The 26,961-nt window shown below is 36.5% G+C and overlaps 1 protein-coding gene across 1 annotated transcript in view; it reads right to left on the bottom strand.

Moving 5' to 3' along the window:
• Positions 1 to 26,961, bottom strand: part of SLC17A6 (solute carrier family 17 member 6) — a 53,512-nt gene that overhangs the window by 22,980 nt on the left and 3,571 nt on the right. The window contains 2 exon segments of the mRNA XM_044680954.1: positions 24,683 to 24,801; positions 26,622 to 26,874. Coding sequence (XP_044536889.1) covers positions 24,683 to 24,801; positions 26,622 to 26,874 — 372 coding nt within the window.

Here is a 26,961-nt window from a genome sequence, read left to right as displayed (position 1 = left end):
GTCTCTTTCTGTCTCTCCTTTAACTCCCAAGTGTAATCTATTTTGTAGCCTCCCTCCAATGAGGGGAATATTCACTCTACATGATCATTTTATTCTTTCATTCAGGGTCTGGATTCAGTCTATGCTTTATTCTCAGATTTCTAAACTATGGATCAGGAAACTAAGTCTAATTCTGATTCTACCACTGACCTTACACAAGTAATGATCTCTACCTACTTTTAATTTATCTATCTATTAAATAAGGAAACTTATTTAATGAAGATCTCTTCAAGTACTGACACTATTTTCTCTGGACTTACTAGCTAAGCAAAGGATATGTTTTGCCCATTTAGTCTAACTCCTTCCAAATTCTGGTTGTATGTAGGCCATTTCTTGCATTTTCAAAATAAATGTAATTCCCATAGCCTTTCTCAAAGAAATATGAATGTGCAACTCTTTTATCATATACTAAAAGCTGAATATAACTCACGATTATATAAAAACAAATAGTGCCTTATGCCCCAAAGACAAAACTCCAACTTCAAATCTCCTTGAAGCCTTTAGGTATTAGGTTGTACGAAATAATGGAAGGATTATTTCCTTCAAGACTATGGGAAGTTGGGGACAAGGGATTGAGCAAAGCATTCTTTTAGGAGGGAAAGCTATTTCCCTGGTAGTGAGGAATAAACAATATTTTTCTAGATTTATGTGGGATTTTTTTCTGTAGGAGGATTGGGGATGAAAAATGGAAAAAGAAGATACAGAGTAGCCAGCAACTATAATCTCACCCCTAGCTGGCCAGTCTATCATGAGTATTCTGTTAACTTGTCATAATTATTTTTCACAGATTCATTACAATCTTCCAAATACTTATAAAAATATTCTTATGTAGTAGACATTTTATGACAAAGGCAAGTCAAGGCACTGTATAAATTTTATATTGCTAATGATTTTTAGAATAGTCATTATAAGGGCCAAGTTTTCCCTTGAGAAGTATAATTCACATCCAATTTAGTCAACCTAATATTAGCCCATATTCAGGTCATTCAGAAGACCAAGAAAAGAAATGAATGTTGTTTGACATGAATGGGGTAGTGATAATGGATGATGGAAAGAAGAAAGAACTACTGAGTACTTATTTTCTTTCTGTTTTCTCTCCTAAGGAGAATGATCTTAGTGTGGGGAGAAAAGAACAAAAATTTTTAGCAGAGTTTTGAAATTCAATTGTCATCAAGACATGTTCAAAGAGCACTAAGATGTCCTCAGTGAGTCCAAGTGCCAAGTGCAGACAAACTAAATTCCAGATTATGAATTATGGTAGGTGTGGTTGGTTGATCAACATGAGGAAGCTTTCAAGAATTAAGATGAATGAGAGATGAACCAAAGAACTCCACATAGACATTGTTCTGTGAAGTGTGGAGATTCTTAAAATTATTAGTCAGTGAGCTTAATTTTGATTCTTCATATCATAGAATATATTAAAAGGATAGCTCATGAGGATTTAGAAAGAAAGTCATAATCATAAAAAACAGGATATTTCTTATTTTGCCTAGATCAGGTTATAGTTTATTAGACTGGTAAATCTGATTTTAGAAACAAAAAACACAAAGATGTTGGTTATGAAGAGTACTCAGTAATATCACCCAAGAAAATAAAATGAGAATATCTTAAAAGAAAATAAAATGATTGGTCATTGATGTGGAAGTTCAAATTCTGTGTTCGGTTGCACTATGAACTAGTTAAAACTAAAACCAAAATCAATATCAAATTAGACAAATGGTTAAGATGAAAAGATACTACCAAAACTTTCAACAACTTTAGCCCAACCTTTTCAAACAATTCATCATCAATGACAAAAATGGGAAATGGAAAAAGGCAAAATACTGACTTTATCACCATTTTCTCTAAAAAGTTCAACAAATATGAAGCTACCCAAAAACAAAGAAGGCAAAAGTATCAAGAAAATACATCATCTTCTTTCCAAATGAGAGAAATAGATGCAAAAGTAAATGCTATATTATAACATAAAGTAATTTAATAAAAAAAACTATGGAGTAAAGTTTTCATTGTTTTATGGGGGAAATATTTATCATTATTTCCTACAAGTCTTCATAAATATTGATGTGAGAACCACATAGGTCACATTGCCCTAAAAGTTTTCACAACTGTAATTGCCAGGTGGACTACACATGCACATAAAAAGAAAAAGAATTGTCAATGTTTCAATAATTACCTGTTTCCATCATTGTTGATAGTCATTACTGACAACTCATCAGTCGATGATGTATCAAACAAACAAAAGAATAGAAATTACTTTAAAAAGAGGGTGGGGAAAAAGAAGCAGAACCAGTCTAAGTACAAATTGAAGAAATCTATGCCAGAGATGTATTGAAGGATATTTCAAGGAATGGAAGGTAACAAAAAAATGGAGTGCAGGGAGGCTGGATTATGAATTATATCAACTATCAATTATCACAAATCACTTAATCACTATAAAAAACTATGAATACATATGCCTAGTTGAACATCATTTATAAAATCTTAATGAGAATAATCTATTATTACACCAATGTTATTCTTGGTGAAAATATGGGAAGAGAAAGGCCATTCTTTAGTAAATTATTTTCTATAGCAGACCATAGCTTTATGATTATATAAATGAAAGAAAGGCACAAAAAATTTCACAAAACTATATGATTATTGTTGGCTGATAACAAAGCATATTTTACTTAGTAGGGCAAAATGCAAAGTTAAAGGCTGTCTTCAAACAAACATACTCAAATTAAGATTATATAAGGTTCCTTGGTAAATTTACCTGGAAAATTCAATCCTTTCAATGACCCCATAATTATTGACATCAAGCAAAGCACAAGACAAGGAAATGAAGTCCCAATAAAGGAGCTCATTACTGTCAAGAAAAATGTTATTCTTTGGACCAAATGGAAAGAGGACCACCTGAATATATAAAAATAAAAACATCTTTTATATATAAAGATGAAAACTCTTTCAGTTGCCCTTGTTTGTAGATTATATTGTGCTAATTTCACCAACATATCATGACACTTCCTCTATGAGAGTCATGATTACTCAAATATGATGGCTTAGTAATTCATACATGTAAAACTAAAAGGATGAAAAATAAATATTTTTAGACTATAGTTTGGAAAGTAAGCCCAACTGAACTAATTCATCAAGCCAAATAGGTGATAAAGTCATTGTGGGTGGACTATTAGGTGTAAAATAGAATAAGAGAGTATTCTAGATACTATTTAGGAAGTGTCATATACATTTAACTATATCTGAAAGAAATATTCAAATGATGGTTCTAGAATTTTATTGTAAGTCTCAGAACAGCATAATCTTCAACAAAACAAAGTTTTTGGATGATCCTAAGGACACCAAAGAGGTTCACAGAAGTTACTAATAGTCAACAATATATTTCTAATCATAACCTGTCTACACTGAAGAACTGGTATAAGGAACATTATTATGAGAAAAATTATGACTAAAAATGGAAGAGGACCAATCTTGTGGTGTTATTGAGGAATTAAAAAAAGAAATAAAAATAGAATTACACTGATTTCTATGAAATTTAAAAAGACCCAAATGAAGGTTTTCAACATTTTGGGCAGATTATTAATTATGAAGCAAAAAAATGCCAGAAGGTAGATAAGAATCATATAGAAGAAAAAGATATGCCAATTCATACCAAATGGAGAAGATATACCCCATTGGTGAGATCATTAATTTTGTGAAATATTAAAGTATAGATTAAATCATAGATACAGCACATTAAATTTGCTAATGGCATGAAATTGAGAGGGATAGCTGATATGATGGATGACTTCACAAGGTACAGAATATAGCCAATATAGTAAGATGAAATGTAATAAGAATATGTGTATACATGCATATATTTATAGCCTTATGTCAATTCTATGAGTACAAGATGTAGGTTGTATGACTAGAGAAATTGTGAAAAAGTGGTAGTCTTAGTGAACTGCAAGCTCAATATGAATCAACCGTTTTGTTTGCAGCCAAAAGAGCAGTTGCTATTTTAGTCTTTATTAGGAAAAGCACAGTAACCAGAATAAGAAAGGAAATAGTACCAAAAAAAATTTAATTTGGTCAGCCTGACCTAGAATATTACACTCAGTTCTGGACAAAACATTTAACAAGGTCATTGACAAACTGTCTCATATCTACACAAGAATGATCAGGAACTGGGGAGGAAACTTGGGAAAAGGCATATGAAAACCTATTGAAGGAACTAAGAATATTTGGATAAGAGAAGACAGTAGGGTGGTCATGATTGCCTTCAAGTAGTAAAAGAAATAAAGAAAGAGAACTTAGCATTGTTCAACTTGGTCCAGAGAGTAGAAGTAAGGATAAACAATGGAAGTTGTGGAGAAACACAATGTAAGAAAGAAAAAAAAAACAATTTGAGGTGTTCCAAAGAGAAATGGTCTGCCTCTTGGGTTTGTTGAGTTTCTCTTCACTTGAAATCTTAAAGCAGAACCTGAGGAAATGGCAAATCACTCCAATATCTTTGTCAAGGAAACACCAAATGGATATACAAAGAGACAGATACTCCTGAAATAAGTGAAGAAGAAAAAGAATGACCACTTGTCTGGGCTGTTGCAGAAGACCCAGGCAGCTAGGTGGCATTATGAATGGAGTGCTGGGTTAAAATATGACCTTAGAAATTTACTTTGTGACCCTGGGCAACTCACTTAACCCTCTTTGCCTCACTTTCCTCATCTATAAAATGAACTGGAGAAGGAAATAGCAACTACTCTAAATAACTTTGCCAAGTAAACCTTAAAACACAGAGTTGGACACAACTGAAAAGGACTGACCAACAACAAAGAAGGCATTCCTTTCTTAAAATATGCACAAACTGTAAGAAGAGATAGATAAAGTAGGACCTGACTAGAGTACCACAGCAGTGTATGTGCGTGACAACATGAAACATTTAAATAGGATTTTTGTATAAATGTAAATGTTTGCAATGCCATGAAAATTGTGCAGTGTTTTCTGTGGTGAAGTCAAGTCATTTGTCTTACAGAGATGGTGCAAAGTTTTTGGTGGACAGAAATGCAGAGGGGATTCAGTTTTAAGATGTAGGGGAAAACAACTGGGAACCCTTTCAAAGGTACACAAATAAATTTTCTATGATTTGTACTTTAATACATTTCTAATACAAAATATCTGAATTAAAACTCTAGGAACCTTAATGAATGCTTAGACTTCAAACCAACAACTACAGCTATTGATACAAAATAAGAGGTTTTTTAAGGAATAATAATAGCTAACATTTATACAGTGCTTACTATGTTACAGGCACTCTCTTAGGTGCTTTACCACTACTATCTCATTTGATCCTCAAGAAAACCTTGCAAGGTAAGAGCTATTATTATTCACATTTTACAAGTGAAGAAATTGAGGCAAAGAGAGCTTATGTGATTTGCTGAGGATCATACAGCTATTAAGTGTCTGAAGCAGAATTTGAACTTGTCTTCCTAATTCCATATCCAGTGCTCCATTCATTGAGTCAAGGGGAAAATAATTGATGATCAATGTGAAGAAAACATAGATTTTGATTTTAATCACACAGATTAACTTGGCACAAGAAAGTCAGTGGAAATAAAACCCTGGCAAGTCCTATAAACTAAATGTTTTTAAGTGCATGCCAGGTGGCACCTATCCTCCAAGGACCAGGGTTACTAAATTTGGAAAGGCTCATAAACAGAAGTCAGTCCACCAGAAGATAATGTTTTGGCCATTGCAATGCATGAAGGCAATTCTTGAGAGTGGTGAATGACTCATATACTTCAAGGAAATCATTTAAATAAATATCAATAGTGGGTGCTACAAACTTAAAGCACATATACAATTTTAGTTTGAAGGCACCCCTGTGGTCTAATCTCCTCATTTTACAAATGTGAAAATTGAAGCCTACCAAGGCAAAATAATTTGTCCAGACTCTAGCGACCCACACAACAAAACCTGGACTATATCTCTATTCTATTACTAGCAATAAAATGACTTTTCTCCTTCCCTTCACTAATCCATCAAAAATGTTTTCTTATGGTTCACATACAGGGGTATTTCCTTTCAATTCTTGCTCTGCTTGATTTTTGTAATTTGACAGCCTTGCCACAGTATCCTTACATGATTTCAAAATTTAAATATTTTGTCATCCTTATATTTTTCTATGGCTGGTCATTATACCTTCAAAGTCTTTCAAGCACATCATCTACTCTTATTTTCATCAATTTCTACATGAATCAATATCATAACAAAGTAATAGCATTTCTTATAATAACAAATTCTAGTCCTTTGGATGATGGCTATCTGGAAATCATTTATACATATTCTACCTCTACTCATCTAACCAAAGGAGAAATTTGGATATCATTTAACATTCATTTGGCAAAGTTATTAAATTCTTACTTTGTGATAGGTATTGTGGGGAAGGAAATGAATTATAGTCCAAAAACTCAAGAGAGAAAGGTAGATAGATAGATAGATAGATGGATAGATAGATAGATGGATATGTAGGTAGGTAGAGACAAGCTATATAGAGATTATATAGGTATGGTTGTCGACATAGCAATAGACACACACATATATCAAGGAAGTATAAGAGATGAAAAAAGGAAAAGATCTTTCTTGCTAAAGTCTTCAAGAAAAGCACTAGAGAAGGGGGCTTTCAAGATAAATCCTGAAGGATTCACATGATTTCAATGCAGTACTGTATTCTAATTGGAAAGAAAAGAAAGACGAGAAGCAAAAAAGAATATGACATGTTTGTACACAGGAAATGTCAAGTTACAATTTTGCATGAATTTATAAAATATAAGGAGGGGGTACAGTAGTGAAAAATAATTCTGGAAATCCAAATAAAGGCCACATAAGATAGAGATGGAAGAAGATTCATCATTGTCAGAATTCTGTCCAGTGCAGAAGGGTGGAGAAAGAATAGAGGTGAAAGAGTAGATGTTTGGCAAGAAAGTAAATAATTGTAAAAGAAATGAAAAGAAAGGGAAGATAAATGAATGAACAAGTATTTATTATACATTTACTATGTGCTAAGTTCTTAAGGTCTGAATAGAATAAATATATTCAAAAAGCTCACATTCTAACTGTAGAGATAATGTAGATAAATATTAACATATATTGAATGAATATAAAGAAAATACAAATATACAAAATATAAGAAAGTTTATATGGGAAAGAACCAGCATATGTGGGCATCAGGACAGGTTTCATTTAGAAGATGGTATTTGAGTTGCATTGAAGGAAGAGAGGGATTCCATAAGATGGGAGTAAGGGCAAGGAAAGGATGGGAGACAGAATACTGTGTATGAGGAACATAGCAAGAAGTCAGTTTGGCTGGATCAAAGAGGGTAGGAGAGAAAGCGATGTACATCAAAACTGGAGACAGCTGTGGCCAATTTGAAAAGGGTGTTAAAAGCTAAAAAGAGGAATTTGTATTTGATCCTAAAGAAAGCCAGTGGAGTCTGCTGAGTAGTAAAGACATTTGAAAAAATAGATGGGAAAAACCTTGTGAAGAAAAAATTGTTAGAATTTGGTGATTGTTTATATGCAATGGACAACTGAGAGAAGAAAGAATCAAGGATAATTCCAAGATTTCAAGCCTGAGTGAATAGAAGAAATAAGGAAGTTAGGGGGAGATGAGCACTGGAGAGAGAAGATGGCAAATCTGTCTTGATATTGAGTTGAGTATGAGATGCTAGAATGTCATCCAGATGAAAATTACTGTAGATGAGGGGAGCAACTCCCTTTTGGTATGCATGTTGGCAACCCTATGGCATGCATGCCAAAAGGGGGCTGCTCCCCTCACCCTCTCCACTGCACCTAAAGACATTTTTCACATCACCTGCCCCTTTGCCCAGCAGCCCAAAAGGTAACATTTCCTCCCACCCCTGCCTAGGCTAAGGGGGCAGCTCGCATATGGCATGAGGGTCTCTAAAAGGTCTGACATTACTGCTATAGGCATTTAGAAATACGTAAAAGATTGGTACCTAGGAAAAATGGTCAGTTAGAGATAAAGATTTGGAGACAAAAGATGATAGTTAAAGCTACTGGAAGTGATGAGCTTATTGAAAGAGGGGTGTGTAGATAGAAATGAGACTAGAATACAGCATAGAAGTCTGAAGAGTACTCACATTTAAAGGATGAGTGGTTGTATATATTAAGGAAAAAGGAAAACCAGAAGAAACATTAAATGAATAATAAGAAAGATGAGAGAACACATTCTTGTAATATAATAGAACATTCTCTAAATTCTACGAATCTATCAATGGACAAGAAGATTCCCAATACATGCAGAACAAATATCCTTGATTCAGGTGGTCCTGTAAGCATTTCTTTTAAGGATCCCACAACCATCCTCCAAGTAATAATTTTCCTTAAGAGAAGAAATAAATCATTTCCAGCCCAGGCCAGTACCTAGACTGTGGGAGAATGCCTCTATCTGATTTGAAATATCTCAAGAATATGCCCAAGTCTCCTTCCCTTTCCTTCATGAAGATGGATAGAGTTTAAGTAGAGAAGTGCATGAGTGGAGGTGGAAAGAATGGTTTGTACTTAGCTTATCAGAAATGATAGAAGATCATATTTAAGAAGCATGTCCATTGCTAGATATTTAGAGTAGGGCAAGAGGACCTTGTGAAGCCCCAGCATTCTAATTAAGTTGGCTGTTATATGGATCATTTTTTCAATATAATTCAAGGCTTAAAGTGAGGTTTTTGGATGAGTTTGACCCTCTCCCCTGGTTAAATTGACCAGAGTAGTACTAAAACTTGACTTTACTTTGGACTGTAGAGACATTTAATTCTCAATATATTGGCATATAAAATAAAGAAAGGTCCCACAAACACCAAAATGTTTGTGGCAGAACTTTTTATATTAGCAAAGAAGCAGAGACAAAAGAGATATCTATCCCCAGGATAATAGCTAAAAAGCTGCGATATATGTATCTAATAGTTCTGTTTGGGACCCGCTCTTTTTTTTTTTTCACTACCTTCTTTGACTTTGTCACTTCATCAGTTCTCATGGGTTCAGTTACTATCTCTATGCAGATGACTCTCAGACATTATGTGTGTATATATACATATACATACACATACACATTTTACATAAATTATGTATATATAGGTGTATATATATATGTAAATTTAATCTATTCCTCTTGCTTCTGATCTTCATCATGAATTGCCTATTGGACATTTTGAATTGGATGCCTTGAATTCAATATGTTCAAAAAGAAAGTTATTATGCCATACTCTTCCAGATTTCCCTAATACTTTTGAGATTCTTATCACCCATCCTTCCAGTCACAAAGGTTTGAAACATTGGTGTCATCTTCAAGTCCTCATGGTTTCACTATGACTATCATTTCACAATCTTTATCCAGATCCCTTTAGATTTTACCCATATTTGTTCCTACATTTGGGTAGAAAACATAACCTGATCCATTATATGAATGACTAGACAGTAATTTTTGCCAAAAGATACAGCCAATTTGCATTCGCGCTTAGGGCATCTGCCTTTCCTCATGAGAAAAAGAATAAACAACTTTTTTTTACTCTTAAAAAAGACTTGATCATGCATCTTTTCCTATTATAAGTAAGACTGAATTACTCCCTTTGGAAGCACTGGCCAAAATTCCTTCTCTCATTTAGAAGTGATTCTGACGTCTAAGTGTATTCCTCTCTTACAACCTGGACTGATGTTCAACTGAAAAACTTGACAGGAAATGATAGGCAAGTCATTAAGGAAAATTGACAATTATGCTTACCATAGGACTTAGTATGAGAAAAAGAGACAGTGGATTTCTATTACTCCTAAAGTGGGTAAAATTCAAGTTAGGCTTCTTTTGTTCATGCCTTCATCCCAATAACCTTTTGAGTCCACTAATCATTCTTTTCTGAGTGAGTTTTTTAAATAGAGACAGACTGCTGTTCTATGTATTTTTATGTCCTTACAAGACTCACTAACTGTCTCAGAGTAAGCACAGATCAACAGCCCTGGACAAGCTTACAGAATGCTCCTGTGGATAAATCCTCACTTGAGACGGTTGATGAGTTCAAGTACATGGCCCAGTTTGTCCTCACCCTCATCTCCTCCAAACAACACTGCAAAATCTCCTGAATTCAACTTCCATTACATTTCCTGTCCATCAAAAAAATTCTTTTTCACTCTGAAAAAAAGTAATTTCTTCTGGTCTGCTTCCAAAATTAAGTAGGTGATGGATTACTCTCTTAAGAAGTTTTGCTATCTATAACTATTTACTGTGGTTGTACATATTATATCATGGTTCCTTTGCAGTCATAAATTTCCTTGTATCTGGTTCTACACAAGGACATATAAAATGAAAACATTCTCTAGCTTTAAAGTACAGTGCAAAACAACAACAAAAAAGATGAAGCCATCACCACTTCTCACTTGGATATAATTTTCCATCACCAATCTCTGGGCCTTTGCGCTAACAATCCTTCACACCTGAAATATACTCCCACCTAACCTCTGCTTCTTAGAAGACCTTATACATCCTTCAAAATTCTATTCATGACACCATCTATTTGGACCTTTTCCTGGGCCCCATGACTATCAGTGCCTTCCTCTCCAGCAAAATTACTTTGCATTTGTTCTGTGTAATAAATGTGAGCTTCTTGAGAGTAGATTATTATGGGATTTTGTACTCCCACAGTAAATGATGAGTAGGAACTTTTGCTTGTAATGATAGTAAACACAAAAGGCATTATGTGTGAAGACACTTGGTAAACTAAAGCACTAAACAATCAGAAGAATAATGAGCCAATTCAAATTATTACCATTATCTTCCAAGCATCTGAATCAGTATTTTTTTTTCAAAGAGCTTTTAGATGTTACACTTGGAGTATCTAGTGAGAAGTCCATAGTTTATACCAAAAGCAGCTTGATGCATATACAGATTACTAATCTTGGAATTGGGTATAACTAGGTTCAAATAATAGCTAGAATCCATAGAGCGTCTTAAAATTTGCAAAACACTTTACAAATTTGTTGTTGTATAGTCATTTCATTTTTTAAAATTAAAATTTATCTGTTTATTTGTTACATTAAAATATCTAGGTAACTCCCTCCTTTTTTCCTCATATCCTATTAAAGAAGGCATCGTTTGGCAAAAAGATACATGTACATATAAAACTATCCCTTTCTTATTTCTATTTACCAGTTATTTCTCTGGAGGTGGACACACACACAAGTAAATTCTTCAAACAATATTTTTGTTGCAGTTGGGTGCGACTCTTAGTGACCTCATTTGAGGGTTTGCTTGGCAAAAATATTGAAGTGGTTTGCTATTTCCTTCTCCAGCTCAATTTTACAGAGGAGGAAACTGAAACAAACAAGGGTAAATGACTTTCTCTGGGTCACACAGCTAGTAACTGTCTGAAACTAGATTTGAACTCAAAAAGATGAGTCTTTTTGACTCCAAGTTCAGCACTTTATCTACTGTGTCACCTTGCTGATACTGTTACCATTAAAAAAATTCTTGCATATTATATTGGCTTAACTTTAAAATCTCAACTATTTCAAAATAATAGAATCCAAACTGTACATGGAATAACATTAAAACTTAATAGGGCTTTCAAAATTAATTAAAAGTTATAGGCAGAAATAAATATTTTTTTCAGTAGGCAGCTAGTCATTTTAGCTTCACAACCTTGGGAAGTATCATTAGCCTCATTTCACAGATGGCAAATCTGAGACAGACAGAGGTTAAGTGACTTGCTTAGTGTCACAAAATTAGTACCTATCTGAAACCAAATTTCATCATAACTTGCTGATTCCATGCCCAGGGCTCTATTTATTTTACTACCTCCTCCTCAGATAGGGATAGAAGATCATAGTTTTAGAGTTATAAGGGTTCTCAGAAATCATACTGATTTTTCCCTTCCCCAGCTGAATTACCCTGAAAAAGTCACTTAACTTCTACGTCTCATTTGTAAAAAGGAGAATAATAGCATTGACACCAAAGTTGTTGGAATCTCAAATGAAATAAAGTATTTAAGATGTTTTACAAATGAGTCAATCAACCAATAAATATTTATCATGTTTACTATGTTTCAGAGACTATGCTAATCTAGAGATACAAAAAGAGACAAAAGAAACAGTGTTTTCCCTCAAAAAATTTACAGTCTCATTGGGGAGGCAATAAAAAGGCAATATATATATATATATACATATATGTATGTGTGTGCTATATACAGGAATTCTGAAAGTGATATATAAAAGTCAGCTTATCATGATAATTGTCACAACTCTTAGCTCTCTAGACTAAGAGGTATGAAATTAATTTCCTTAGAGCATATAATTGGGAAATGTTTAACAAAAATGAGTAAAAATAGAATACAATATAAATAATGTTAATTTGTGGTTTTCTAATTCAATATGTAATAGAGCAATTTTGAGTTGGGCACCATTGCTAAGTAGAAAAGAAGGTACCAATTTTTCCATGGATACAATTTCCCCATTGGGGGTTCCCTATAGTTCTACAAGCACAGGCCCATTTCCTATTCCTGTTACCACAAGAATTATTTTGATTGGCATTTCCATATTTCTACCATTATGATCATCTTTGGCTAAAATGTATCATCCGTGTATTTTCCAAATATGGAAAATATTGTAGAACTAAGAAAAATTCAGGACAAGTCTTGTTATTGACTAAATGCTCCACTACTGATGTCAAATGCCTACATTTTTGCCAGCCTCCTAAATTTGGGGGTGGAAGGTGGACTACTCCTAGGAAAGGAATGAAGAATTTTAACTCTTAGTTTTCCAATCGGGTAGTCTGTATTGTCAGATTTAGCTCACTTCTTCCCAGAATTTTGACTGTGTGGACCAGAGAGGTCAAGCCATATGAGATTCACAATGCTTCCTAGTGTGGCCCAAACCAGATTAAAATGTAAATGGGAAATATTTGACAAAATAAAATAAAAATACAATAAAATAGAGATAATATCACATTTTAAAACTAAGTCAATATAAACCTGGCAGAGATTCTTGTGTATAAATTAATGACCTCTATTTCTATTTGAATTTGATACTACAAGTGTAGACCATCTCAGAACAAATTTTATTCCCCTTTTTTTCCTTTGGTTAGAGTCAGGTTATTCATGTGACTATGCATTTTTTCTTCTCTAAACTGTCTAGAATCCTTCATCTTAGACTGGTTGGGGGGAGCAGGATTCAGGGAAAGGAAAGGGGAATTATCTTTTGCTTTGCAGTATAACACTAGAGATCAAATTCAATTTGGAAATATTTACATACTTTTAAGCTTATCTTTTACATTTACTTTTATTTAATTTAGTAATCCATTGAGATATCAGGTTCTTGGCTCATTATTTCTTTGAAGGCCAGACATTAAGTTTGTTTTCCGATAAGGTAATATATCTGATAATATTTTCTTGCATTACAGAAATCACATTTCTCTAATTCTAAAGCAATTATTAGTGACTTCTGAAATTTTAAAAGTCTTTTATTTTCCCCCTGCTGTCCTAGAAATAGGAATAACAAATTATACCCCCGTATCTTCCTTTACAGGGAGACTATGAGAATTGAATTGGATAATGTATGTAAAGTATTTTGTAAACCTTAAAACCTTTTTTTTATTTCTATCTTGTTTATTTCATCTTGTTCAGTGGAGTTTGGATAAAAATGTCCTATAGCAAGTCACTAATCTAACTTATTCTTTTATATTTAATATTTATGGGCTCTTGGTATTTACCCATAGATGGGCAAAATTAGTGACATTGATAATTGGTCCAATGTATTGGGATTCTTCTGTAGGTCTCACTGAAAGAATCTTTAGTGTAACTCTAATAGCACTAGGACAACAGTAATAACATGGACCTCAGCTTATACCCACATGATTTTAGTCTCTACTAGATCTTCATATTTTGAAAGCTTTTCATCCTATGTAGCTTAAAGATAGTGAGTGTTTGATATGGGGACATCTATTAACCATGTTGTTTTTAGGTTTTATGGATCATTTTGTTGTTGTTCAGTCATCCAATTATGTCAGACTTTACAGGACCTTACTGACTTTTGTCTAAGGGGTTTTCTTGGCAAAGATACTGAAGTCGTTTGCCATTTACTTCTCCAATGTGTCCCTATTTTATACTAGAGGAACTAAGGCAAATAAGTGTTAAGTGATTTGACCAGAGTCACAGAACTAGTCAGTGTCTGAGGATGGATTTGAACTCATATATTCCTGGCTTCAAACCTGGTGCTCTATTGTGTAAGCTAGTTGCCATGGATTAGTAGTTCTATTTCAAATAAGGCTCTGACTCCAGTATTTTTAATTAAATTTTAAAATTAAATTCTCAAGTATATTTTGAAGTATTTTTTATAATATAGGGAGTGTCATTTGTCACTCTTAAAAGTAATGAAGAATCATTGTTTCCATCCCCAGTTCTTAACTTTTTTTTTATTGGGTTCAGATAGAAATGTTCCTGGGACAAGTCTCTATCCTGTTTTTATTCTGTATATATATTATATATGATATATGTATATAATTTTACTCACTTGCATAAGTGTGTGTGTGTATAGTGGCTTTCTATAGCTGAATTAAAATATTAGGACATAAGATTATCCAATGTAGCCTCACTGAAATCATCTTTGATAAAACTCCTCTAGAAGGCAAAACAACAGAGAATAATTTTACCTTATCGATTGCCATCTAATGCTAATATCATTGTCATTGCTAATGACAACAATCATAATGATAATCAAATTATCTCTTATGCTTTGGTTCTATTTCTTTCCATTGAGAATATATATAAATTTTTTGAATGTGATTGCCAGGCTTCAAGAAAAAATGTGATTTCATACTGTGAAGCATTGCCTAGGAATGAAAGCATCTTCTAAAGGATTATCACACAAAGGCTTGAATGCTGTAAATCACTTGGAAATTTTATGAAATAAGGTTCTCAAAGATATTTAAACAATACACTTCCAACAAGAAGCATTCAGAAAAATGAAAAATGAATGCCAAATGGCAATAAACTATTAATTTCTGAACATTGAGCTGAAATTCAATTATTTCTTTTTCTTCAATAGAGAATCCAACCAGACTTTGAAATCAAACATAAGATAACTACCTATTGCAAATAGACATCAATTAATTATTTTTATCTTAGTGAACTGTCACTTTTGGATTTTCACTCCCCTTCCCCAATGCATGCATCCTCCCATACTAGATGCTGGACTCTCTCACATTAAAAAGAAAAACAGTAAAGTAACTGCCATAGCAACTCTGTCTAACAATGTATGCAACATTCTGATCCTACAGTATTCCACTTCTTCTGAAAGGAGGGAGATGTGTTTCTTCATATATTCTCTAGGATCAAAAATAGATGGTTTAGGGGAAGCTAGGTAATACAGGGGATATTGTGCCGGGCTTGGAGTCTGGAGGACCTGGGCTCAAATGTGGCCTCAGACACTTCCTTACTGTGTGACCCTGGGCAACTCACTTAACTTTGATTTCCCAGCCCTTGCCACTTTTCTATATGCAAATTGGTATTAAGACAGAAGGGAAGGGTTGGGTTTTTTTGCCTACACATCTATCTATCTATCTATCTATCTATCTATCTATCTATCTATCTATCTATCTATCTATCTNTACACATCTATCTATCTATCTATCTATCTATCTATCTATCTATCTATCTATCTATCTGGCTTCTTCATATGTCTTTCTTTTAATGCTTAAATTACATATTTCATTTTTAAAATACCGAGAGGAAACATCAAAATGTTATCTGAATCACAGCCAACCAACTTTGGTTGGAGTATCTGCTTCTCACAACTGGAAACAGAATTTAATGTATTCAAAATGTCCTCCCAATGTGAAAATAAATTTCCGGTTGGATTTTAACAACTGAACAAAGAGAAACAGAAGCTAAGGAATATAACTGATGTGGAAAAAAAGCCACTGATGAAATTTGCTCTCATAAACAACCTCTTGTAGACTTAAAACTAGAAGAGACTTCAGACATATCTAATACAACCTCATTATTTTACAGAGAAAGAAACTGAGGTTGATAGGGTGAAGTGCCTATATCTCCCAGTCAAGGGTTCTTTCCATTCATTGCACCAGAAACAAAAACTGGTGAGTGCTCAGATTTTCAGTGAATGTCCTATCTATTAGCCCAGTGAAATAAAGGCGAGGACATATTCATTTATTAGAGAAACCTTCCGTAATGTGAAAACATTGGGAAGCTATTTTGGATTACAGTTCTCTTTCTCATTTCTTCCATGGCAAGTGACACATTGATGCCATTAAGAATTTCCAAGCTTCAAAAACAGATAGATACTCATGTACTTATTTTTCTTTGTTGTATCCAATGTGGAGATTGGAAAATGCTATGTGAAAGACAATTGGGTTTTTACTTTCCCCTATTGCTGAAAAAAAAAATCTCTGTGACTTAAAGTTGTGTCATGTCTCCTATAACTCATGAGTTTAGGTAAGGGGGAGTCATATATGTCTACATTAGTTGCTAACAGCGAGAGAGGAACTACCGCAATTAAAGACTGATCAACCAACATTAGAAGGGAATCAAAGGCAAGTCATCTGTGACTAAGCTTTGTACATTTTGAGAATATTCTTATCAATATGGCCCATGGTGAGTTACACATGAAATTCCCATTTACACCTTTGATTGACCCACAGTCCCAACACCTTGATGCCCTCTGAATGAACCGCTGCCCCCATGGAGGCTTATTCTGAAAAGTGACAAGAACATGGGTGGTGTGCCATTTTTACAGATGATATCAATCTATTTCCATTGTAGCTTAGTGCAGGGCTGATGTATCTGACCCTGAGTAGAAGGCTAAGCCTCTCCCACAGGGTGAATTGGAGCAGGCTGATTCCCTGCTGCTTAATCTAATCAAATAGGGGCCTCTCTGTTCCTCATTTTGCCACATCTGATGCCCGACTCTTATATTAAAAAAAAAAAAAAGAAATACACATGCACAAACGCAATTCTCTAGGTCCCTTGGTACATCATTAAGTTGTAAAAATGACTTCATCACTCATGACAGAGAAAATAGATGGCCCCAACAGCGACATATGGCAGCGGGAGAATCGCTCCACCAGCTGCCCACCTGACATACTCCTCCCCCCAGGCACCTCCCTACCCCAGAGAGGCTGCCAGTATCTTCTCCTAGCCATCTAAACTGCAATGCAGCACGTGTGCGGCCCTAACAAGAGGAGGAGGGAAAGAAAAAGCAGCAGAGGCATGTGCCAGCCCCTCCCCCTCCGGAGCCTACCTTTGCAGGCAAGCAGGCTAGGCTTAGTTCATCATCTAACTCAGACATGGCAAAGTGTGGGGGTAGGGGGTCCAGCAGGGTCTTTCTTTTCTTGGAAGCCAGGGAAACCAGACTAGAATCTCATATATTTTACTTTTCTGGGGTCAGAAGTGACTCTATCTATACATCATGGACAGACAGAATAGATTAGGCAGATAAACAGAGAGATAGAGTCACCTCTGACCCAACATGTGGGTAAAATCCATTCATTCTGAGTGAAATGCCAACCCTTGCCCCTTTAGTTTTTGTTTTCTGCTTAGATTCTTTTTACACACAAAGGGATTTCAGAATTGTTTGCCAGCCAGAGGGTTAAGGATCCAGGAAACATTGTTTTGCAGGGGGTGTGATTTCTAAATTTAAATAGAGAATAATTCTGTTTGATGAGGACTCTCAATACTGTATTATTATTGGAAATAAATTAGCTTATTTTTCTTCTTTTCACTCCTTTGCACACCAAATAAAGCAGACAATTATTCATATATACACAACCACCACTACCATTACCACCACTATAAATCCTCTTTATTTTAACCTTGAAATGTTTGCGGTTTTGTGGATAGAATGGCTGCCTCCATCTCTTTCAAAAACCCTACACCATTCTTCATGAAAGGAATTTATAACAATGACCATCCCTGGAAGACCACATTTACTCAAGATATTGGAATTTTTATTTTAAAAATATAAATGCTTATTCATAACAGACTTTTAAATCAATGAACTCACCTATTTATTTTAGGGATAAATGGCCCTCCTTATGAATCTAGTAGTAGGAAGATTTTATCAAATGTTAGAAAATTCTATTGAAAAGTCCCCACTTCTTCCTTTCTCCAACAATGGATCAACAGTACCCTCACCATTCTCAAGACTCTGTAATCTCAGAGGAAGCTACAAAAAGGCCCAAGGGCTATAGGAATCTGTGCTCTTCCTTAGATTAAAGACAAATTCTTAGCCTATCTCCTTGTTGGTTTGACTTTTTTTTCAAGAAGGAAGAAATGTCTCTCATGATTTTATGAGTGGACAAAGAGACCAAAAGAGTTTAGGATCTGATGCAGTTTAAAAATGGCTAAATTTCCCAATCTTTCCTAACACAAATCCTGCTGGTCTCTCTGGGACCATTAAAAGCTTCTCTCTCTAATTCTTGGATTTTTCCCCTGGATTTGAAACTGTCGATGGTAATAACTCATTCGGTCAACAGCTTCGGGAAAGAATGTGTTAGTAGATAGAATGCTAGAACTGAAGTCAGGAAAAGTCAATTTTGAATCCCTATTCTGGGAATCTCCCATTCTGGGAAGCCTCTATATGACTATGGAGGAGCCACTGGATTCTCTCTCAGCCTCAGTTAACTAATCTGTCAAAAGTCAACAATGATAGCTATAGTTCCTTGCCTACACCTCACAGAGTTATAGTGAGATGACAACCCACTAAAACTAAGTGAAATGTTTTTAAAGATAAAATGGAGATAATCATCCTACAGTCCAGCGAGATGTTTAAAGGGTATACAGGCACCATAAATTATCACTGATAATCAGAAGCTCTGCCTCAGATACTGCCATCTTAGCTTTTGCTTCAGGTAGTACGATATAGCATAAAGAGGTGCTGGGTTTGGAGTCAGGAACAAGGTTCAAATCTCAGGGCCCTGGGTCAGATACCACTTCATTTCTCTAGGCCTCAGTTTCCTCATAGGGAAAATAAGACAATTAGACTAGGTGTTCCCTGAGTTCCCTTCCAGTTCCAGTTCTATGATCCTTTGCTAATTTGGGCAAAGGAGGTTATTTGCTCAAAATAAAAGTTGAATTAGGAACATAAAATATATCCCAAACTACAAATATTGGATTTATAAAGCAAAGGGGGTAGCGATTGTGCCTGTGATTTCATTGTTATAATGTACTTTGTCAACTAGTGGGGTGTGGGTCATTTCTTTCTCTAAATTTAGAATCTAAGGGAGTTGTCTAGAGTAGTGGTGTCAAATTCAAATAGACATGGGGGCCATAAAATCAAATAAAAGAATCACTGTAGATGTATTCTGACTTAGGGACTATATGTTAATATCATATACATTTTATTGCATTTTATTTACTTTGTTAAGTATTTCCCAATTTAGTGGATAGAGTGCTAGTCCTGGAGTCTTAAGGACTTGGGCTGAAATCTTGCCTTAGATAGTTTCCAGTTGTGTTACCCTGGGCAAGTCACTGAACTCTAATTGCCTAGCCCTTATTGCTTGTATGCGTTAGAACCGATATTAAGACAGAAGAGGAGGGTTTTAAAAAATGTTTTCCCAATTATATTTTCATCTCATGCCATCCTGGGGAGTGTTGTGAGAACAAGCCATGAGTTTAACATTTAATGGCTTGCTTAGAGTGGCACAGAGAATCGATGTTAAAGATCAAATCTGAACCTAGATCTCCTTGCTTCCAAGGCCATTTCTCTATCTACATTACCACACTGACCCCTCTACAAGACCAAATCTCATTTAAGTAAAATAAAATGAAATAATTTTAGCCTTTAGCTGAGAACCTCAGCTCTGGGCTCGAATGATTTTTTCTAGCTGGGTTAATACTATCTAAATGCCTATAGTTTAAAGATGACATGCATGTGTTTTAAAGAAATAACACAGAATTGTTGTTATCTGTCCCTGAACTTTAGCTGCTTGAGTGAGTGGTCCTGAAATGAAGCTATTTCAAGGATACTCTTTTAAAAGCCTTCAAATGAGAGCTAGAGCATGTTCAATGGACATTAACTTCAACAGTGAATAATGTGGTCAAAAAGATAATTTAATAAGCTGGAAAGCTGACACTTGAAATGAGGCAAATTTTTTCATAATGGAAACTTACCATTTACAATTGTAAATGTTGAAATCAGATTAAAAACAAAAACAGAACTGAGAGAATGAATAATAAGAGCTAGCATTTGTATAGCATGCTTCAAGGTTTGCCAAGTGCTTCAGAAATATGATTTCATTTCCATCCTCACTACAACTCTGGAAAATAAATGCTCATTATCCCCATTCTCCATGTTGGGAAATTAAGCTAACTCATCCCTGTGTGGATGATTATTAGATAGATGGATAGAGATAAAGATGATAGGATACATAGACAGACAAATAGATAGATAGATAGATAGATAGATAGATAGATAGATAGATAGATAGATAAATAGAAACAGATTATAATGGATGGATAGATAGATAGATCAAAATATTAGATCTCATCTTCCAGACAAATGGGTGTTTGATTATTTTTTATTTGGTTTTTAGTTTTACATTGTTCTTTGTCCTGGTGTATTATATTTAATGAGATATGGACTCTTCATGCAAAGATGTTGAAAAGTGCATAATGGAATGCACTAAAAATTATATTTGTATCACTTACTTTATGAAACAACTTCCTTTTGGACATGCTTGTTTGCCTCAGTGGAACAAGTTAATATTAATTGCTTATACTTGGACCATGAAGTGGTAGCAAGATTTTGCCAAAAATTTGGCAAGATAGCATTTGCAGTAATGAAGGTACTGGAATATGAGTCAGAAGACCCAGATTCTAGTATTGATTTAATGCTGTCTAACTGTGGGACTTTAAATAAATCACTTCTCTCTGGGACTTTCCTCATCTATAAAAGGAGAGGGCTTCTCTATCAATAGTCACATGAAAAAATGCTCTAAATCACAATCCATTAGAAAAATGCAAAACCACCTATTAGACTGGCTAACAGGACAGAAAAGGAAAATGAATATAAACTCCTTGAGGGGCTGTTTGTGGTTTTATCTTTGCCTTTTCAGTGTAGCTGTCTGCCTCATTGTTGATTTGGGGCAGGCTAAAATCTAAATGCCCTTCTAGATCAAATATTTTATGACTCTGGTTCAGATATACAGAAGTCTTTACAATTCTTCAAAATGTTTTCTAAGAAATTTTGTACTTTAAAATGCCTACATGGAAAAATAAAATTTGCCTTTCTTCATTAGTTAAAAAGCAAACAAATCAGATTAGCTCCAATTGTCTAAATGTGTCAAAATATATCTTTTTTTCTTTTTTTATCAAGATAAAATATGTTGCTCCCTCTTTTTAAACAAAACATCCTTCATCAGTGACTATATTTTTTTCCATACAGAATAAAGTGCCATCCCACCAGATCAATCAATCTTGCAGCTGCAAGTGTGAAATATCACTTTAAGAACAGCAGAAAAAAAGTGATGCAAGAATTCCCCTTCTTCTCTGGGGATTGAGCTCACTCTTTCCACAGCTCTCCTAGTCTTTCATCTTCATAAATAAGAAACCAGGTGTGGATTCTGCCCAACCTAGCCAATGAACCAGCAACCTTAATTGTAACCAGGTATGGGACTGCTTTGGACCCAACCAATAGGAAGAAAGAACTATTGTTATTTTTTCATTAAGAACGTTTCTATGAGAAGGTGTAGCCACTGATACCTTTCCCTTGATGCTCTGCCTCCAGACACCTCAGTTCCTCCACTTCAGGATAGTATGCATGAAGATACCATGGCAAATACCCTCCAAAGGGAGAATATTTTGCACCTAAGGGAGGGAGTCTGTCCCTAGTATCCTAGCCAAGGGGAATCTTATGCCACTTTTAGATGGTTTCCAGGAAGAAGCAATTTTGAATGGGTATACAATGTCTGTTGATGGAAAATGGGTTGAATTGAATCTCACAACTTCAAAATAGCTTTCCAGACAACGAATGCAATTTCCCCCCTATATTCTTATATGAGGATTTCTCTCAGACTATGTTTTTTTAAATAATTGCTTACATATCATCAAGTTTTCTGAACAACCAAAGAGGCAGATCATGAGAGATTAAAAAGGATAAGATAAATATTAATGTGAATCATAACTTTATCAGCCACTCTGATTTTTTAAAGAAAATTATGCCAAAGACGTTAGAGATTGGATCAATATTAAGCCTATTACATATTAAAAACCATGTAGCATAGTGAATAGAATCCTGGACTTGGAATTTAGGAAGACCTAAATCTAGCTACACCACAGATACTTTTTGGATGTGGGTCACCTTAGACAAGTTACTTATTGCCTGGGTCAGAGGTTCTTTATCTGTAAATCGAGGATAATATTAGCATCTTCCTCACCAGTGTAGTTGTGATTATTAAATGAGATAATACATTAAGGTGCTTTCCAAACCCGAAAGCACTAAATACAGTCATTTTGTATCATTTTAGTTGTGATTTGTAATGAAAGCTACAAGGTTGCATTTTACATGAGATTTCTCTTCACTATCCTCCATCTTTAAAAGGGGTGTGTGTGGTGGGGAAAAGGTGGCAAGTCCCAGGTGTTTCTGCCTGGCAGGAAAATCTGAGCTTTTTAACATTTGGTAAGCTTAAGTATCTGATTTTGGATGAAGTCTTAAAGGTCCAGGTATTGTATTTTGAGATGAAATCCCCTTAGGTATCTAGGCATATTGCTTATGCAACTAGAAGTAGTTCCAGGAATGGAAAATGCACTTACTTGTAGATATTAAGTACTTTTTTAAAAAAAGAAATGCAGGAAAAAATCAAGCCCTTTCTTTTCAGAGAAAATAAAATAGCCTTGATGCTATAAGCTAGACTGGAATCTAAAAAGTTCTGTAATTTATAATTAAGAATACCAAAATTAGTTTTCTCCTTAATGATTTCATCTTAAGGTCACTTTCCTCCATTAACCATATGTACATGGGGGTGTTGGTCTCTGTCCCTTTTTCTCTGTTTCAGCCTCATCTGTGTGAACTTGTATGAGGGAGGGGTTTAAAAACCTGGGTAGAGACACAATTCCAAGTCAACTGTATGAATCTATTCATTTATTCCAGCCTCTCACTGCTCTGAAGGGATCCCCTGAAATCAGTGCCTGCTGCCTGCTAAGCCACAAGTAAATTTCCAGGAGTCCCGCCCAGGACCCAGGAGATCGCTGAGCTGTCGGAAGCTGGAAGACTTGATCATTGTGTCAGAATCTTAGGAGAACAGGGCTATGGATAAGAGACACTGAAGGACTGGAGTTGGGGAGACTGAAAAGAGATGAATTAGGTTCTGGTACTGAATAGAGGTAGAGAGGACTCGAATGAGGAAAGCGTTGAAAGCTGCAAAGCGCTTTATAAAAGAATTATGGTTACTGTTTCTTATTGTTATTTTTCTTCATTTTTAAAGCGCGATTCTCTCGGGGGATGAGAAGAAGCTGACCTTGGACGGGGATTTTAGAATCCAGATCCCAAAGCAAGCAACAATTTTGACACTTTCAAATCGAACGAACCAGAAATGGTTTCTTTCCCCCACTTCGTCTCCACCAATGCTTTCTTAATGCATTTAGGGCCAGTTAATAACCGATCGCCTCCTCCACCCCAAATAAACCCCAGGTCCCCAGAAGTCCACGACCTCACCAGCTGTTCCCAGGCCCTGCGGCTTTTCACTGTCTCCGGGTTCCCAGGTTCAGGGACAGTCCCAGAGAATCGGCGGTCTAGGTGGGAAAAGGGGGTCGAACTAGGGAAGGCACTAGGACCTCGACCAGCGCTCTCGGCCCAGGGGACTGGGCTGAATGCCTTCTGCCTTCCCGCAGTTCTCCGCGGAGCTAATTAACAGGTGGAATCGCACCCCGAGTGCTTGAAAGCTCGCCAGACACCATAGAAACAAAGCCTTAAGACCCCAAGCACCATCTGCTCCGCGGGCTACAGGCCGGCGCCAGGCCTAACAGACCCAGAAGGAGAGCTCGGCTGTCCCTCTGAACAGAGGGCTAGACCTACCCCTGCGGCCCAAAACCTGGCTCACTAAGGAGCGGACACTACGCTCTTGATTTTTACCAGTAGCAAGAAAGAAAGGTAGTGGACAGTGGGAGGGCAGGGAGAAGGCGAAGGCTCCTCAGGATTTCAATAGTAATGACAATGAGGTTAATCCACTGTATCCACGCATGAACTAGGTTTGCCCTGGCCCAGTCCTTTCAGCTGGAATGGGTGAAGGGAAATCCTTGTTAATCATAGCCTGCAATGAGGCCGTTTTTACCCAGTGGAAGAAAACCCTAAGTCGTCGGGGATCTCCCCTGTCCCCGCCCCCAGTCCCTAGGCGGGCGGATACTTCCTGGTCGCTCAGTCTCTCAACCCCCCCCCCCAATTTCATACTTAGGACTGAACCCAACCCAGCTAGATCCCGACCCCCGCAGGGCGCAGCCTGGATACTAGAACAACTCCACTGAGGAAAGTACACCGGGCTCCTTTATCCCTGCGGACCGGATCCCTCTAGCCATCCCTCGCTTCTCCGAGATCTCGGGTTTCCACACGCTCCCCCACACCTCCAAGGGACAACCCAGGCTGGCTCCCAGGTCTTGTTAGTTACCTGTTGGCGGCCAGGCGGGACGCGATGTAGCCTCCCGGGATTTGAGTGATGATGTAACCCCAGAAGAAGGACCCATGGATCATCCCCACGGTTTCCGGATCCCAGTTAAATTTGGCTTTCTACCAAGGCCAGAGAGAGATGGCAGGAGAAAAAGAGGGGAAAAAAGGAGACAAAAAGAGAGGAAAAGTTAGTTTGAACAGCAGAGAGTCTTTGCTAATTTCATTTTACAGTTCGAGGTGGGAATGCAGATACAGAAATCCACTGCGCAATGTGACCCCGAATTAGCTCTCGGAGAGAAAGCCATTACCTCTAGGGATCCTAAAACTGCTGCACTTTTTTTTGCTCCTCGACTAAATTGTATCAGTGGGCAAGTTAAAACCCCTAGTCGCCCGCTTTCGGGACTGGGAGTGGAGGGAAGTGCTGAATTGAAGACACCCTTTATTATAGGTGCCCCACAGTGGGAAGCTCGGGGTGGGGACAGAGGCCGAAAGGAAGAAAGCCTAGAACGGAGAACAGAAGAGGGATTTTTAACTTATATAATGAATATTTGCTGAATCAGGGTGAATTCAATTGAATTGAGAACGAGGAGGGTATTTATATTGGGCCTAGGAAGGAGGAACGGGATTAGAGACTGCGACTAAAGCTTTTCTAACTGAGATGCTGAGGAGGAGCTGAGGATCCCAAAGGGAGGCAGTTTTATTCTGAAAGAAGCTGGTTACTAGTTAGAAAGAACGAATATAAATGAAACTAGTGTATGAAGGTCAAAGTTAAGAGCCAAGCTTTCACACAAAGACCCAAGGGAGTCTGCACTCCTCGGGAAAAAAAAATCCATATAGTCTATGAGCTCTCTCTCTCTCTCAATCCCAATGCCAGTGGGGAGTGGGGGGGAGGGAGTGAAAAATATAAGGTGTAGAAAGGCTGCTGCTGTTTTCTTGGAAGGAAACAGGGATAACAGGGATTATACATTTCTGTGGCCACGTGCTGTCTCCAAGGTTACTTGGTTCACATTTTTTATATAGTTTTATATATGTGCATGTTTCCCCCACTTCTTCTGGAGGGCAAAGTCTCTTTATTTTTGTCTTTGGGTTCCAAAAAAATAGCATAATATCTGGCACATAGAGGCAGCTCATCAGTAAATGATTGTGAATTGATTGATTAGTGACCTAGCCTCAGAATTCATCTAGTCATTCTGCTTAAATCCTAATTTGTCAAAGATTCCCTCAATGAGATCTAGAACCAGTGGAAAAGCTACAGCACCCCTGGTTGATCTTGTTAAGATCAAGTGTTTTTTTTCCTGTAGTAAGGATTGCTGGTAGGGTTGAGATGTGAGCACAGGGTCTAATGGTCTTATTAGATAGCTCTCTTAAAAGCATAATAGTGAGAACTAAGAAAAACCTATTGGAGTTATTACTTTATCATCTAATATTCTGAGAAGTGGAAAGTTTGTGGCTGGAAAACTGACCTCAGATTCAAGAAGACATGGGTGTAAATCCCTACTCTGACATCTATACTGGCTGGATGAACCTGAGCAAATTACTTAAGTGTCAAGCAACTTTCTAAGATCATAAATCACAGAGAAGGTGCCCATCTGATTTGTCAAAGGAAATTCCCCACTAGGAGTTCTGGATACCAATTAAATCCAGTCTCATGTCCTCCCTCATCTAAAAGGATAGAGATAACTTTGTTTCCTTTTTAAGTGGCTGGACAAAACAACACTGTATTGGGAGTTTGGGCATAGATTCAAATCCCCCTCTTTTGGATTATGTTTGGAAAGTTACTACCTGGGCCTCATTTTCCTCATCTGAAAAATGTGGGTATGGACTAGATGGGTTCTAAAATCCCTTCCAGTTTTGAACTGATGATCCTAAACCCAGTGGGCTGTGGAAAGAGCCTTGAAGAAAGAAGAGAAGAGGGGATTAGTGTCCCCACAGTGGCCCACCTCCTTGATGATCTTTCCCCCTCGGTGTATGGTGCTATTGTTCACCATGTCCACAATGGCAACTCCCAAGTTGCAGCGGATGCCAAAGGAAATGCAGAAGCCCAGGCCACTCATGATGGCGATGATATAACGGCGTGGCAGGCCGAAGCAGGTACAGTCACAGAGTGGCGTCTTCTTCTCTTGCACTTCTAGGGGCTTTCCATCTTCAGTCAGCTCAATAGTCTCCCCAGTTTTCTGCTTCTTCTCAAGCACCCTGAAGTGCAGTGGAGAGGACAGAAAGCAAGAAAGAAAGAGAAAGAGAGAAGGAGAGAAAAAGAAAGAAAGAAAGAAAGAAAGAAAG

Source organism: Gracilinanus agilis, chromosome 6 (assembly GCF_016433145.1).
Source record: "Gracilinanus agilis isolate LMUSP501 chromosome 6, AgileGrace, whole genome shotgun sequence".
Lineage (NCBI taxonomy): Eukaryota > Metazoa > Chordata > Mammalia > Didelphimorphia > Didelphidae > Gracilinanus > Gracilinanus agilis.
The sequence above is the reverse complement of the archived record's forward strand: the minus strand, read 5'-3'. Positions and strand labels throughout refer to the sequence as shown.